Genomic DNA, 14,766 nt, shown 5'->3' with positions numbered 1-14,766 from the left:
CCATCTATTAGGCAGGCAGCAAAGGATTAAGTGGGTGATAAGCTCCATGAGAGCAGGCACCATAGAGGCCCTATTTACCGGGTGTTCTCCAGTGTCTGGCTAAGGAACGGCACAGGCTTTGTGCTCAGGAAATACTTCCTGAGTGAATGAACGAATAAAGCTGTTCATCCAAGAAGCACAATTAAAGAGACATTAACTTGTTAATGAAGAAGGCCAAGAGAGAGAAATATGTGGCAAGAGATTTGAAAATTAAAGGAATTTATGAGTAAGGTAAGGACCACCTAGAATTCAGAATTAGTTACACCTAACACTCATTGGCCTCTTGTATACCAGGCATTGTGCATGAGCTTTCAAATCCTTTATTTCATTCAATTCCCACAACATTCTTTGGAGGTAGCAATTATAATTCCTGTTTGATAGATAAGGAAAAGGAAACTCAGAAAGATTAAAGGAGTGCCCAAGGCCCCACAGCGAAGTGGTGCTCACTAGAAGTTCCAGGGCACCTTTCATTAGAAAAGAATGGGATGGCTGTGGACATAATATAAACTATCTGGATGGGTTGAGAAATAACCCTCTACAGCCCCACTGTTTAAAGCAGAGAATGTAATACAAAATAAGGACTGTTTTTATTTTAGACCACTGTTAGTTTGTCATTGATTTCTGGCGCTTGCAGAAACTTGGTGTTTTTAGAGTCTGCACAATGGAATTTTAGTGTCTAGCCTCGGGCCTTATCAGTTTTTGACATTTAAGGAAATGAAAGGGAAGTTGAAGGAGCGAAGTGCGAAGGAGCACTGAAGGGAACAGTCTCGTGTTCACTGCAGAGAGTACTGGGCACTGGGCTTCACTCCCACCATCCATGAGTCCCAGGATGAGCCAGCAACTGCTTGTAGCCATAAGAGAGCAGACGCCCTACCCTGAGCCTCCCCAGGGCTGAGGCTCACCAGGGAAGTCAGCAGGCACCTGGTGGTGGTTGTTTATCCCAGGAGCACAATCTTGTTCATGGAGGGCGTCTGGGCAGGTTTCACAGCACCACGCTGGGTTTTGGATGCTGCCCCAAGACTGTGTGGGTGCCTGTGTGTTATGCTGTTATCCCACCGGACAGACTGAACAGACCTATTTAATGTGTCTCTGTCCCTCACCCACCACGACTTTCTCTCGTAGGTCAAACACTGCTGAAGATAAGTTTGTGTTCTGCAATGGACTTGTCCTGCATCGACTTCAGTGCCTTCGTGGATTTGGGGAGTGGCTCGACTCCATTAAAGACTTTTCTTTAAGTTTGCAGAGCCTGAACCTTGATATCCAAGCCTTAGCCTGCCTGTCAGCACTGAGTATGATCACAGGTAAGCACCACCCTGCCGTGACTTGAAGGGACTGTGTCCCCCTCTCCTTTCCTGGCTTATGGTAGCTTCTGGCTTTGGCTGTCACACACACAAGAAATTAGGAAACTGATTGCCACTTTGCTGAAATCTGCTGTTTACCCTAGTTTAAAACAAGAGACAGGGACTTCCGTGGTGGCGCAGTGGTTAAGAATCCGCCTGCTAATGCAGGGAACACGGGTTCGAGCCCTGGTCCGGGAAGATCCCACATGCCGCAGAGCAACTAAGCCCATGCGCCACAACTACTGAGCCTTGCGCTCTAGAGCCCGCGAGTCACAACTACCAAAGCCCATGCGCCTAGAGCCTGTGTTCCGCAACAAGAGAAAGCCCGTGCACAACAATGAAGACCCAATGCAGCCAAAAATAAATTAATTAATTAATTTAAAAAAAAACAAGAGACATACACCTGCAACTTATTGTCATGAACTTCCAGGAAAGAGGATTCCCAGTCTATTTGGTTATTGTCAACAAACCCAATATATGAAAATCTAAGTTTCCACAGGACCTCTGTGGGCAGTTGGACTCGCTGCTTCAGGGTTATTTTTACAGGGAGTTTTGAAGGAAGATTACCTTAACCAGCCTGTTCCTGTGGGGCAGAGGGGCGAGTCTTCCCCTTTCCCCAGTCCTTGGCTAGTAACCCAAAGTAAAACCAAAGAACTGCACGCACATAAAATACACCTTTATTTATTTACAGCTTTATTTAGCAACTTTGATTGGCAGAGGACTGAGGAAAATGGATATTCATATAAAGCAAAAATGGTTTAACTCAACGATTTTGAAGGGTTAAAAGCAGAAGCCTAAAATATATTCAACTTCTTTGTTATGCCGTTCTCCCCCTATGTGTCTCTCCCTCTCTATCCTTTGGGAGATAAAGGATTCCAAGGCAGAATGAGAGAGAAAGAGAAAGGCACAGTGGGTAAGAGAGGGGATACCATCTCCCTGTGGCTGCTGGAGGCCGCAGGCCCCAGCTCCCCTTTGCCCCTTTACCCTTTCAGAGTTTCCTGTTGGATCTCATCCTTCTTGATCAAACAGGGGCCTGGTGAGACAGTGACAGTAGATGGAGGCCCCAGAAGAGGCTAGCCAGACCAGGGGTGCACCTCCCATCCTTTTCGTCAGACCCAAGTACGGCCTAGGCCGTTGGACTGAGGATTAAATTTCAGATTCTTGCTACACTCTTGGCCGTGGAAAACATGTTTTTCAGGCAGGTGATGAGTTTCACAGAGGACCAGATGCATCCTGTGGCACAGATGGGCCTTCTGTCTGATGCATTGTCTATATGCACCTTCTTGGGACATCTGTTAGCTAAAGTGAGATGTGTCTGAGTACCTTAAGAGGCTAAGCTGGTTCATCATTTAATGGTTTACGTGAAGGTCAAGAAGAGTAAAAGCATGTGCCGTGGGAGGAATAGGACACTAGCATGTTCCCTTAGTATTCCAAGTGGAACCTGACTCCTCCTGGTCTTTGATGCTAGATGAGAAACTCCCTTCTTTTGTGAGGGTTCCAGAGACTTCCAAGGGAGCCATTAACAAAACAAAAAGAAACTCTGTCTCCAAGAGTATGGATTTGATTAAGGGGGCTTTCAAATGGCAACGTAAGGGAGCACCTGAAGAAAATAAACCCATTTAAGGCACAGACATATTTCTCCAGCAGTACTGAAATGAAATTGGCTCAAAGGCTACCTTTCAACTAAAGCTCTTCAGTTCAATTTTAAAACCATTCACCTCTTCCTAGGACAGTTAAACCTTCAAAACTAGAAAGTATGAAACTTAGTTAATTTAGAAAAACAGACAAAAAGTAGAGCCAACCTTTGCTTTCCGTGAATAAAGCCAGCACATTGCCATGTCTCTATGGAAATGGGTTTTGAGTCTAGTATATCAACAAGTGTCCCCTGATCTAGGTACTCTGCTGCAAGTCAGTGGGCTTTCAGAGATGATAACACACATCCCTAGAGGAGATAGAAGATGCAAAAGAATCCGTGTGATACAAGGTGCTGAGTGCTATGGTGGGGATGTGAGAGTGGGTACAAAGTGCTAAGAGACCCATGGTAGGGGGTGGTCTTCTCAAAAGAGGTAACATAAAAGAGTCTAAAAAAAGAGTGGATATATGTGTATGTATAACCGATTTGCTTTGCTCTACACCTGAAACTAACACAACACTGTAAATCAACTATACCCCAATAAAAATTTTTTAAAAAGAAGTAAATATGTCCAAACCAGGGGAAAAAAAAAAAGAGGTAATGTGAGCTGGTCTTTGATAAAAGCTTAGGATGTCTCTAGGCTAAAATGGAAGGAGTGAGAATTCTAGGCATAAATAAAAATGTGCTAAAGCCATTGAAAATATGACTGTCACACGTTTCAGGAAGGAAATGTGTAAAAAAATAGTGATGGGAAATGAGACTGGTGTGATAGGTTAGGGTGGGGCAGGGCATGAAGAAGCTTTTACACTTAGGTGAGAAGATTGGGGGTTATCTTGAGAGCAGTGGGGGATCCACAGAGATGAGCGTCATGGCCAGGCTTGCATTTTAGAGAGGTCTACCCTGATGGCTGGTTTTGAGCACAGATTTTAGCAGGAAAGAGACTAAGAGGGAAAAGACCAGTCCAGGTGTGAGAGTTGTGGTTTAAGAGGAGGGCCTGAGGCCTACATCTTTTTTTGTTTTACCCTTTAAGTAGAAATTAATAGACAACAGTGAGGTCACAGCATGCGGGTGGGTGCCAGGCAATCCCAACCTGGAGAGATCGGCAGTTCAGTGCACAGAATACAAACTAGGAATTAGGAGAAGGTGGTTGCTAGTCTTGTCTCTGCCTCCAGTTTACTGTGTGTCCGGCAGTTATAGCTGCTCATCCACTGCCTATCTATGTAGAGGCATGCTCAGGGAGGAAGCAGTTTGGCATGGCAGAAATTGCAAGGATTTCGGAGACCACCATCCCCAGGTTAGAATCTGGGATCGCGTATTTAATAAGTACGTACTATTGAGAAATGCATTTCTCTGAACTTCAGTTCCCCCATCTGTAAAATGGGGGGAATAATATCTATTGCCTCTGGTGGCAGTAAGGATTACAGAAAATTAGATTTGTGATGTAGCTAAACTGGATTCAGAATAAGCACTCTTATCCACTTATCCACTATCCACTTATCCACTTATCCACTACCCTGGAGGGATGGTAACAGGGACTCCCTCAAATGAGGCACACGCCTGCCCCTTCTGCAAACCCTAGGTGGTCCAAAATCAAACTCAGTGTCATGAGGAATCAGGTGGTGGCCTTAGAAGCAGTGTGTTTGGTGAATATCTCTTTGGATGCTTGAGAGAGGCTCAAAGAAGGACAGCGATATTAAAGGAATTCAGCTGCAGTTACTGGGCACTTACAATGGGCCCAGTCCTTGATGGGCTATATCCAGATCCTGTGCTCAGTCCTGCAGCCTGTGCAGAGCTGGGTGTTACAGGTGCTGTGGTTATAACACACAAGAAAAAGAAGGCCTCTTCTCTCATTTCTGGATCTCGCAGAACTCTCTTTGTGATTTGCTGGTTCGGAGGGGGTTTGAAATGTGTGAAAGCATCAGGAAATGGCAGCAAAGGCAATGCCTGAGCAACAGCAGTGCACATTGTTGTGGATATTAATTTTCATTTGAATATGGGCTACCCTGAAATCTTGACTTCTAAATAAGCTCCATTGACCATAAAGGGTGCTTGTCAAATATCAGTTGGGCTATTGACAGCAGAAAATTCATCCCAAAATCTTCTGCTCCAAACCACACAGAACTCATGAAAAGGAAATGGGGTCTTAGACATTTAACCAGTCTTGCTTTCCAGGAAGGTTCCGAGAATCTGGACAATATTGGTAGTTTGTACAAACATGACTTTGTTCCCTAATTCTTTTTTTTCCTCTTCCTCCACCTCTCTTTATGTGCCCTGGTGAAAAACTAGGTGGTGAGGTGGGGCAGGAAATGGTTTCTTGCAGATCACTCTCCTTTCGCACAGTGAAAGGGAATTCCCCACAGTTGTGGTTGTCAAATGTTTTTAGGTCCCCAGTTCATCTACCCTTTTCCAGTGACATATTCCTGACATAGCAGTAATGGAAATGTTTGCTTCTGATGGAATATCAATGAGGTGGTATCTAGTTGCAGTTAATTATGTATAACAAGTAAGAAGCCCCCCAAATAGAAAGTTAGTGTGGAATTACTATATTATAAGTATCCATTCACTGAGTAAATACTTGAAGACCTACTATATGTGGGGCATGGTGGCAGTCCCTAGGGATGCAAAGATGAGTCATGTGTGAATTCTGCTGTCAGAAAGTGTATGGTCTACTAGGAAGTCATATATGATGATGATGTAGTGAACTCAGTGTGTGGTGGTGAGTGCTCAGGTCCTTAAAAGTGCAGGGGAAGTTCAGACTACTGCTAGCACTTTGCAGGTGAAGAAAAGTGGAGGTGCTGGTCATGAATAGCTTCCCAAGGAGGTGGTATCAAGAAATGAGACCATTTAGAGGAAGGACATTCCAGACGGAGGAAACAGCATAGCAAGGGCATGGCAGTGGAACACTTCAACACATTTTGGGGAAAAGCAAGTAGGGTGGAGTTGCATTATGTATCTTTTAAATCCTATATATAATCTCAGTAGAAAGAACAGAAAAATTAAAAGAGTACAAGTTATTACATTTGATGATTTTATGTCTTTGAATGAGCGTGAGAGAGAAGACATGAATCCACTGTGGGCCATGGTCTCTCTGCTTCTGGTGGTGAGAGCTGAGAGTGTGTCCTGCACTTTGGGGAAATGTAAAGAATTTTCAGGAGAAAATATTGATTCTATGTAATATTTATCTTATGGCCTAGAATTATGACCTAACCTCAGAGTAAAATGCATTTCCCATATAGTAAAAAGGGAAATAAGATTGGAAAGGCAATTTTGGACCAGATGGTGGAGGGAACTTGAGTGCCCAAATGCCATTTTGCAAAACACTACACTAAAAGAATGTTCCCCGTGGCTTTCTTTCCCTACTCATGTCTTCCGTCAGGTAGAAAATGCTCTTTTCTTTCTGTAGTCTTTTTCTTTGTCTTATTGGAACATGAATTCTGGGACTGAGGAGGAGGCAGAAAGCAATGAAACAGTGAAATGGCAGACCCTGGCAGGTGGCTGACCCTGCCACACCCTCTACCACCTGTCTTCCCAGAGCTCCACTGTTCTCTCTAAATGGTTACCTGGTTACTCTGTTTTTATATCACATATAGCCATCGGCTACATTGCAAGGAAAACTAAGTGTAAAACTTGGCAGGGCCATACTGTTTTTTTTAAAAGGTAGTGGAGAAAGGTTATCATGAGGTTTGGAGATTGGAGAGCTGAGTTCAAGTCTTCACCCTGCTTACTTCCTAGCTCTGCAAGTTTGGGCAAGTTCCTTACCCTCTCTGAATCTCAGTTTTGTCGTTTTTCACAGGGATGATAATGTCTACTTGTAGGTTTCTTGTAAAGATTGAATGAGCTAATGTATACTTTGCAGAAAAAAAGATTAGACAAACCTTTACTATTATCCTAAATGGTAGGAGTTTTACTTCCAGGAAGAGCTAGCTGTTCTAAGAATCCATAAAAATGTTGATGCATCCCTACAATTGTTTACGCACATCACATTAAGCAATTTCTTTGTGTCTTTCTTTTCCAGCTAGACCCAGGGTTTCTTAAGGGCAGGGAGAGTCTTATTCATCTTTAAAATTACTTTAGCGTTGAAAGGTGTCTGGCACAAAGCAAATATTGGTTGAATGAATGGGTTAATTGTGAATAGCAGAAAGTTTCCCAAATTAGGAAAATCTGAATTATTTATTTTTAGCCCACCACTTTGTTAGTAGAAAATAGTTAAAATTCCTGAGAACTACCTTATTTCAATTCAGATTGACTCAGTAATATTTATTGAGCATCTTCTATGTGCCAGGCATAAAATCCCTTACCCTCCAAGAGTTTGTGGTCTCCCTGGGGAGACAGACACCTGCTCTAATAGATCAAAGACAGACAGACTGACTGAAAAGCACTATTACAGCCTGAGCACAGGTTGCTGACCGACTTGTGGTTTCCTGATCAGCGTGGGCTCAGTGTCTCTGGGACTGCCTGTCAGTAAAGGATGTTATTATGACATGAGAAGCAGCAGTGAGATGACTTCCCAGAGAAAGAAGTAGAGCTCCGAGCAGGAAGTTCTGTTTGTTAGTTGGTGTTTGAGTTACACACACATCTCTCCCCAGTTGCTCACCTCTCCTTCTCCTTTGGCTGGACCTGTATTATTGCTGTTGCTGGGTTGGCCTGTGTGGAGACCTGCTCAAAATCAGAAGTTGCTTTTCCTTATTGAGGTTCCTGATGGTATCATCACCCCTTTCCTCATCCCCTGATCCTTGCCGTGAGGAAGAGGATTTGGCATTTCTTGTGTGGGTCTAAGAGGCAGACCTGGAAACTGTAGGAAGGCAAAATTTAGCTCAACATAAGAAAAACTTTCTAAAAGACAGAACTATTTGAAATTGGAATAAGCAACCATGGACAGTGAGTTTCTGCCTTGGGGAGTGAGGTTTACAAAACAGAGACTAAATGAACGCTAGTTGTAGACTGGGTCAAACATCTTATGGGGACTGGGGTTGACTATAACAGACCTTCTCCAGCTTTCACATGCATGCAAATCACTGGACATCTTGTTAAATTGAGGATTCTGATTAGGTAGGTCTCTGCAAGGCCTGAGACTCTAACAAGCTCCCAGGTGATGTTGGTGCTGCTGATCTAGGGACCACACTTGGGTAGCAAAGACAAGGGAACCTACTGGTAATTAGGATTCCATGAAATTAACAATAACTACCATTTTATAATACTCAGTGCGAGGCACTGTGCCAAGGCCTCTGCCTGTGTTATCTGTTTAATGTTCTTTAGTAAATAGATTTGGAAGGACCTGAGATGGGTTACAGCAGAGATGGGAAGCAGAGAGACCAGTCAAAAGCTATTAAAACAACATAGGTAACAGATATTGAAAACCTGGTCCAGAGGCAGTGAGACTGAGAGAAGATAGGTGCAAGGAACATTGCAGAGATAATAATCAAAGTTCTTGCAGTGGATTAAATATGAGCTGGGGAGAAAAATTGTTAGAGATGATTGTAAGAGTGACGGGGAGGATTGTGGAATCATTAATAGGCCAACTCAGAAGTGGCTGATTTGAAGGAAAGTTGAAGGGAAAGTTGAGCTGGGGATGTGGAAGATACTTGCTAATATTTATTAAGTACTTACTGTATGCCAGGCATTGTTCCAAATACTTCACATGTCCTAATTCATCTAATTCTCACAACAACTCATGAGGCAGGTACCATTATTAGCTCTATTTTATGAATGTGGAAACAGACCCAAAGTCACCCAGCTAATAAGTGATAGAGCAAGGCTTTACATCCAGGAAATCTGGTTCCAAAAGCTTCTGATGTGGTAGGTTTTAGAGTTTGTTAAGTTCTTTCCTGTTGTTAGCTTCTCAATAACTCCCAGCTTGTATATTTATTCTGAGCAGCCCACCTGTTTAGTATTCATTTAATATAGTTTACAGGTCCCTCCATTAACATATTCACTTAACAGATATTTATTGGGTATCTCCTATGTAGTAGGCTTGGTGCTGGAGATACAATGATGAGCAAGTACAGTCTATGCCCCATGGAGCTTACATTTAATGGAGGAGGAGGCAATTGTCGCAAAAATATCTGATTTCAACCTGATATCATTCAAAGGGAAAAAATAGAGAAAATGCCATAGGAGAACATGATCTAGACTGGGAGTAAAAAGGGAAGCTTCCCTGAAGAATTATTTGATCTGCAATCTAAAGGATGAATAGATGTTAACTAGGTGAAGAGGGAAGAACATGAACACAAACCTAAATAGCTTTATTATTTCACTCAGTCAGTCCCTCCCCCTCTCTCTCCATCTCTCTCTCTCTGTTTCCTCCCTTCTCCCTCCCTTCCTCCTGTCTCTCCTCCTCCCCCCTGCCTGCCTTCCTCTCTCTCCTAGCAGAGATGTCTATGGCCTGGATAGCCAGAATGAACAGGAACCCAGCAGTGTCTTTAGATACTAACACCACGCAGGGTGGGAGTGCGGTCTGTTGTCTGTCTGTTTTGTTCACTGCTCTAACCCCAGTGGCTGTAACATTGCTTGGCACAGAATACATACTCAAATATTTGTGGAAAGAAGCAATTAGTCAATTAGCTAATTAGGTACACGGAAAGTAGGAGGGAGTTACAGGGAGGCTGAGTTAATCTCAGGAAGAGGAGGAACATTCTAACAGTGTTCAAGGCAACCAGGTACAGTAGAAATATCTCTGGACTTGGTGTGAAGGAAATTAGCCACTTGTTCATTTTGACCAATGGGCAAATCACTTAACTCTCTGTGCCTTAGCCTTCTTACTCATTAAATAAAGATCATCTTTGTCCTGCCTAATTCACAGGGTTATTGTGAGGGTGCAGTAAAATAATCTAAGTAAAAATGTAATGTAAAGTGCTATTAAATATATTTTTATTATCAGGGTGTAATAGTGAACTGCCAGTCCAGCTGGTGCCAGGTACTGTCTTTGTGGTATCTCATAGTGGGAATTCTTGTCTTAGGAGAAAGTTTGAACTAAATAACTCAAATTCTTTCCAATTCATGTATTCTACGGTTATGACATATAAATCCATTATGTAACCATTTCTATAAGTTGTATTTTAAAGTTTTGAATACATAAAGCTGAGTTAAAATACTGAAGTATTGGGTAAAAATGTTGTAGATCAAAATGCAAAAAATACTGAGAAGTTTATTTTATTTAGTGGTGGACAAAGATCTTAAGCTGAAATCTGTATATAATTCTCTAGGGAGGGGGAAAATCCGAATGTCTGCTTTCCCCTAGAATTTATGAACTCTCTGTATGTCAGCTCTGGAGCCATGTTTACCAAGCTGCAAGATGAAAGGGGGTCCCTTAAACTAAAATGCCAGTGATTGGGGTTTTAAGGAATTTCAAATTACTCAGAAGGTCCCAGACACTTAGTGACTCCCAAGAGATTTGAAAATCTTGCTGACCGCCGGCAGTAGTTTGCCTGGAGACTGAATTTTATCTCAGCCCTTTTGAAAGAGTAAAGAAGCCACAAATCCAGTAGCTGTTCAAAACAACAAAGAAGGTGCCCTTGGCTTCTAACAGGAGTGTCTCTGAATTCCTCAAGGAATTCCAGGCCTAGGCTTGATCCAGCTGGCAGGAGGTATCGATCTCCACTTGAATTCACTGAATAAATAATGGTTGCCATAGTTATCGAGCAGTCACAACTGGTTGGAGAGCAGGGAAAACTCCGAGGCACCTTCTGTGAGTTTGGCCATGAGAAAGTCTGGTTACAAGGTTCCATAATCAACCCCCTCCTGAAATCCAGCCCACACATTGCTCAGTTTCTTTATCCTGATAATGAATATGGGATCTTGAATATAGTGCAAGGCATGAGGCACAGAAAGGAAGGGAAAGCTTAAATCAATGGATCGGTATTTTATTCTGGGAAAAGCATCTCTCCCTGCATTATGAACCTAATTTGATATATTTCAGTATTTAATAGAATTTGCTATCAGCAAGATGACTGTTTGATCGTGTTACAGCAACTAGAGGGGTTCTCAGAGGACCAAATCCCAGTTTGTTCTATTTTAACATTGTTTATTATACCAATAGCATTAACCTGGATATTTAAAAGAAAGGAAAAGAGTTATCTGACAATCTCATGAATATTTTCACTTTTCTGTTTCCTTTCATCCTTCTCTATATGCAGAAATACTTTTTACATGGATGGAAGCACAGCTTAGATACCATTTTATATTCTAATCTTTATTTAATGTGATATTATATATTTTGCCATGTCGCTTCACAGCCTTCATATTTGTCCTTTTTGATGTCTACAGAATCTTCTATTATGAGAACATACCATTTTTCACTTAACAGTTCCCCTATTCTTCTTCCCTTTGTCTTTTTCCATTTTTTAAAATAGGTGATGCTACCCCAAATGTCTTCATGCATATAGTCTTATTCTTCTGTTCAGTGTTTTCTTCAGATAAATTCCCAAGAATGGGATTACTTGGTCAGAGGTTACAAACATTTTATAGCCCTTGAAATTTACTGCCAAATTTGCAGCCAGCTTTTTTGCTTTTGGGGGAAAATAAAACTTTAGGCAGAGCACCATTGCAGTTGAAGTTCACTCTTGAGTGCTTCTTCTGAGACTAAAACAAGGGGACTATGTATTTAGTAAAGATAAACCATAGAGGACAGCTTTGCACCTGGGCTGATTAGTTAATAGCTTCCTAGGGGAAAGCAAAATCCTGCACTGCAAAGCTTGGGAGTCAGGGGACTTTATCTCCTTTGTTTGACCCTGCAGCTGCCAGCCATTTGCCATGTGTCAGGTATTGTCTTAGGGGCTGACTGTGCCACGCATGTAGCACTCTACAGTTGGCAGAACACTTTTAGGTAGCATCTTCTTAGCTGAACCTCACAATAAACCATGGAGGCGAGCTTTATTATAATCATACTTTTTCTTTCAATTCATTGTGTAATATTTAAGAAACACAGAAAAGAATGAAGAAGACTACAACAAAGACTTGTGTATCTACCACCCTTTAATCCCCATTTTCCTAGGAGGATGTTGAGCCTTAGAGCAATTAGGTCACATGATTAGTAAGTAACAGAACCAAAAATAGAACCCAGGTCTGTCTGACTCCAAGTTCAGTCACCTTTTCTCTATATTATGTTGCATTGAGATGAGAGACCTGTAAGTTACAGCCCACTGAGATGCTGCTGGCAATTTTCATGGTTGTACTTTAATATAATTACAAATATATACAAATGTGCATCAGAGCTGGAAGGGACCTTAGAGGTCATTAAATCCAATCCCTTCCTTTTCATAGGGGCTCTAGAGAGGAAGGTGCTCCCCAAGTCATACACAACTAGCCAAGCTGGGGAAGAATGCAGATCTCCTGGTTCCTGGGCCTCCTTTTATTTAGGGCAAGAGAAAAAAAAAGTGTCTAGATAGTTGCTTCATTTTTCCGATGATTTGGGGAATTAACTTTTCTAACAAAAATATTCCCAACTAAAAAAAAAATTAATGTAGGAAAAATTAAACACTAGTACTTGATTTCCCATTGGATGGAGATCTTCCATCTCTCAAGAATTATTATTTTACATGTAAATATACCAAGAGATGAAAACTTTGACTAAGATAACAGGGGCCAAGCTCTTCTCTCCTTCTCTTCTCTCAGAAAGAGACTCTGATACCTACATGCTGAGGGAGAGCAAATTGATTTGTACTGGATGTCATGCTCCTTTCTGTTTGCAAGGAGATGCAACATTGCTCTGGAGCAAGAGGACAGAGTCTGCCTCAGAAGGCTGGGTTCAAATCCCAGCTTTTAGCAGCTGTGTGACTTTGGGAAAACCATTTAACCTTATTTACAAAATAAGAGATCATAATATTTAACATGGGGATTATTTATATATTGTTTTATAAAATATAAGATACTGGCGTTCATGTCTCGCCACATTATAAAATGCTCGCACCACCTCCTCTGGGCCTCCTCTCTTCTCTTTGACTTTTCCGTCTCCACAGCAGAGGAACGTGTGTTTTGTACCAGGTGTAGGTCAGGTGTAGGTGTGTGCCAGGTGTAGGTCAATAGGAGTATGGGGCTGGGAGAACAAGGAAAAGAAAATCTGGATTCTTCTCCAGCTGGTTAGCATGAAAATACAAGAATGCGCTTTGTATCGGGTCTTGCAGGGCAGCCTTTGCATTAACAAATGGAAATTACAGCCACACTTACCAACCCAGTGTGTCAAGATGGGAACATTTTTTCATTTGCCTGGATGTGTTTCCATTTCACTCTGAAAAAGAGTTGCTTCCTGATGGGGCTTTTGTAAGACCTCAGTCAGATAATGTGTGCAAAATAGTAACCACTCTGTTACTCACTCAGTGTGGCTCTGTGACGGGAACTGTGTACTTCATCTGCATTATACGCCCAAGCTGATCCTCCCAGAAACCCTGAATTGGGTATGATTATTATCTTCATTTTATAAGGAAACTGGGGCTCAGAAGTTAAGAGACTTACTCAAGGGGACACAGTGAGTAAGTGACAGGACTGGGATTCAATCCCTGTTGTTGTTTAATACCAAAGGCCATGAACTACCTCTAAGAGGGAGGGCACTTTGACTGTAAAATGCCATCCCAACTGGCAGAACAGGACACAGGCCTCCATTAGGGATTCAGGGTTTGTTTGTTTGGTTTTTTTTTTAATTTATTTTTGGCTGTGTTGGGTCTTTGTTGCTGCACGCGGGCTTTCTCTCGTTGTGTTGAGCAGGGGCTACTCTTCGTTGCGGTGTGTGGGCTTCTCATTGCGGTGGCTTCTCTTGTTGCGGAGCACAGGCTCCAGGTGCGCGGGCTTCAGTAGTTGTGGCACACGGGCTCAGTAGTTGTGGCTCACAGGCTTAGTTACTCCACGGCATGTGGGATCTTCCTGGACCAGGGCTCGAACCTGTGTCCCCGGAATTGACAGGCAGATTCTTAACCACTGCGCCACCAGGGAAGTCCAGGGATTCCGGGTTTTTTAAGATGTAACTGCCTCCTAAATTTTTCTATCCTTTTCTAACCCTCTGCAGAACGACATGGGTTAAAAGAACCAAAGAGAGTGGAGGAGCTATGCAACAAGATCACAAGCAGCTTAAAAGAGCATCAGAGTAAGGGACAAGCTTTGGAGCCCACTGAGCCCAAGGTCCTACGTGCCCTGGTAGAACTGCGGAAGATCTGCACCCTGGGCCTCCAGCGCATCTTCTACCTGAAGTTGGAAGACTTGGTGTCTCCACCTTCCATCATCGACAAGCTCTTCCTGGATACCCTGCCTTTCTGAACAGAAGCAGCCTGAGCAGGGAGCTGCCTCATCCGCTAGCAGCCGCTTGCTAAGCAGCGGAGGGATGGGTCTGGACACCTACCATTTTCTGTCCTTCCTTAAGAGAAAAAGCAAGCTCCTGTAGAAATGAAAGACTTTTTTTTTTTTTTTTTCTGGCACTTTTCCTTACAACTGAAAGCCAGAAAACTTGCAGAGTATTGTGTTGGGGTTGTGTTTTATATTTAGGCTTTGGGGTTGGGGTGTGGTGGGTTATAGTTCATGAGGGTTTTCTAAGAAATTGCTAACAAAGCACTTTTGGACAATGCTATCCCAGCAGGAAAAAAAAAAAAAATAATAACTGTTTTAAAACTCTTTCTGGGGAATACAATTATAGTTGGTTTGTATTTAAAAACAAGAACAACCAAGGGTTGTTCGCCAGGGTAGGATGTGTCTTGAGATTGATCCCTTTAGAGTACACTTCTTGTATCAAGGGTACGTATGTGGTGCAAACAAAGCAGAAATTCCCTCTTCCTA

General features: G+C 42.5%; 1 protein-coding gene across 2 annotated transcripts in view; it reads left to right on the top strand.

Annotated features, from left to right (window-relative positions):
- Nucleotides 1–14,253, top strand: part of NR4A3 (nuclear receptor subfamily 4 group A member 3) — a gene marked incomplete at its 3' end in the record, with an annotated part of 32,948 nt that extends 18,695 nt beyond the window's left edge. For both annotated transcript variants that reach the window (XM_082843673.1, XM_082843672.1), the window contains 2 exons: nt 1,162–1,340; nt 14,006–14,253. In XM_082843673.1, coding sequence (XP_082699799.1) covers nt 1,162–1,340; nt 14,006–14,253 — 427 coding nt within the window. The remainder of the gene's footprint in view (nt 1–1,161; nt 1,341–14,005) is intronic.
- Nucleotides 14,254–14,766: the final 513 nt, after the last annotated feature.

This window comes from Leucopleurus acutus, assembly GCF_964270905.1.
Source record: "Leucopleurus acutus genome assembly, chromosome: 7".
Lineage (NCBI taxonomy): Eukaryota > Metazoa > Chordata > Mammalia > Artiodactyla > Delphinidae > Leucopleurus > Leucopleurus acutus.
The sequence above is the reverse complement of the archived record's forward strand: the minus strand, read 5'-3'. Positions and strand labels throughout refer to the sequence as shown.